This window comes from Pundamilia nyererei, unplaced genomic scaffold (genome assembly GCF_000239375.1).
Source record: "Pundamilia nyererei isolate P.nyererei 1_Seehausen unplaced genomic scaffold, PunNye1.0 scaffold00140, whole genome shotgun sequence".
NCBI classification, from domain to species: domain Eukaryota; kingdom Metazoa; phylum Chordata; class Actinopteri; order Cichliformes; family Cichlidae; genus Pundamilia; species Pundamilia nyererei.
In genome coordinates, this window is record NW_005187541.1 from 930,788 (window position 1) to 932,413 (window position 1,626).

Here is a 1,626-nt window from a genome sequence, read left to right on the forward strand (position 1 = left end):
TGTCAGTACACCTTCAGCTCTGGTTTAATATTGGGCTCAATGTTATTAGATCACTCTAACTGTGCCAGATTTATCCTCATTCTAAATGCAGGATTTTCAAGAATCTATGCACTGAAATTGATGCCCTGATGTCTGTGGAGAACCTGGAGCTAAACCCACACAGATCGCTTTCTCTTCACTCAGCATGGAAACATTAGGCATGTCGGTAACTAAGCATCAGCATCTCCTGAAGCATCAACATCACTACTTATCTGACCTTCAGTGCAGGTCAGAGAGTCAAATCTCTGCCTGCTGCAGGAAGTTTATGACTGCAGGATTAACTGACAGACCTGCACACCAATAGCCACTCATTTGACATATTTAAACGTTAAAAGAGAATCCAACATGCATTACTTCGTTAGTTCAACTTTACCAGCACGATTCCGGGTTTTTTAGGGGTTTTTTTTTTCCCAAAGTGAAAACTGCAGGTCAGTGAGAACAACCTCACAATTCTATCATGATGCTTAAAATACGAGTTTATAGTTATGTTTATCTGAATTAATGACGGTAGAACTAGAGGTGTGATCCACCTGAACAGGTAAAGCTTTCCTCTGACAGGCGCTGCGGCCTTTGCAGCCTGTTAGCGTTAGCCAACTAGCTCAGAGAGCTAACGATCGCCATGCAAATGACCGCAGCTAGCCTAGCATTTAGCTTAGCTTGTAGCCGAACACGGGCTGGGGTTCAGTATCGTTATGTAACAGTTTACGTGCCGGTTTCTGTATTAAATATACCCACATCTTCCTCTGTCGCTCCATCTCCGCCTTCCTCTCCTCCTCCTCCTTCCTTTGCTTCTCATCAAGCGCGTTCCTCTTGCTCAGTGTCCGGCCGAAGATGTCGATGCGCTCCGGCGGTGAGGCTGCTCTCTCTCTGCGGGACGACGCTGTGTTGGACCGGGATCGGGACCGGGATTCTCTGCGCCGGTTCCTCTTCGACTCTCGGGACTTGGAGCGTTTCTTGGAGCGCTCCCTGTCTCGAGATCGCGACCGGCTCCGTTTCTTACTGTGCTTGCTGCTTTTGGAGTGCTTGGACCGGGACGAGCTGCGGCTCCGAGAGCGGCCCATGGTGCCCTGCGGACTGCTGGATTCTACGGCTGATATGTGTACCGAATCAGGCCCTCCACTCCGCCCGCTCCTCTTTAAGCTTCTTATTCACACGAACAGCTGATGTTGCGCTGCTCCAGCGGGTTAATTTTGGAGAAATAACCCTTCAAACTAGCTGTTGTTTTGCCCTACTAACTCGCTTTAAGGAAAGATGGCGGTTTGATGAGTTTTCCCAGCAGGCACCGCGGGCTTCGGGATTTTCCGTCGCTCTTCGGCATTTCCCGCTCAAAGCAAACTAATAGACTGAAAAGACCAGAAACCAGCCAAAACATTTCAACAAATTTAAGTCCTTTATGAATGGGAATATATGATTTGTATATAATTTATACATTTAAAAAAAGTGTAAAATGCATTTTATATATAATATATAACTGGGATACATAAACTTATCTTTCCGCAAGTGAAGTAATCACATATTGAAGGCATAAGAAAAGTTCTGGCATTCCATTTTGAACTTTGGATTTTAGAAGACTCAATAAAAAGTTTT

General features: G+C 45.6%; 1 protein-coding gene across 2 annotated transcripts in view; it reads right to left on the minus strand.

Annotated features, from left to right (window-relative positions):
• Positions 1–1,405, minus strand: part of LOC102212746 (arginine and glutamate-rich protein 1-B) — a 16,334-nt gene extending 14,929 nt beyond the window's left edge. The window contains exon 1 of one of the 2 annotated variants that reach the window (XM_005744202.1): positions 775–1,397. In XM_005744202.1, the coding sequence (XP_005744259.1) occupies positions 775–1,100 (326 nt within the window). In that variant the 5' untranslated portion in view covers positions 1,101–1,397. Of the gene's footprint in view, positions 1–774 lie in introns of both variants that reach the window. The other variant, XM_005744201.1, reaches the window with a different exon arrangement.
• Positions 1,406–1,626: the final 221 nt, after the last annotated feature.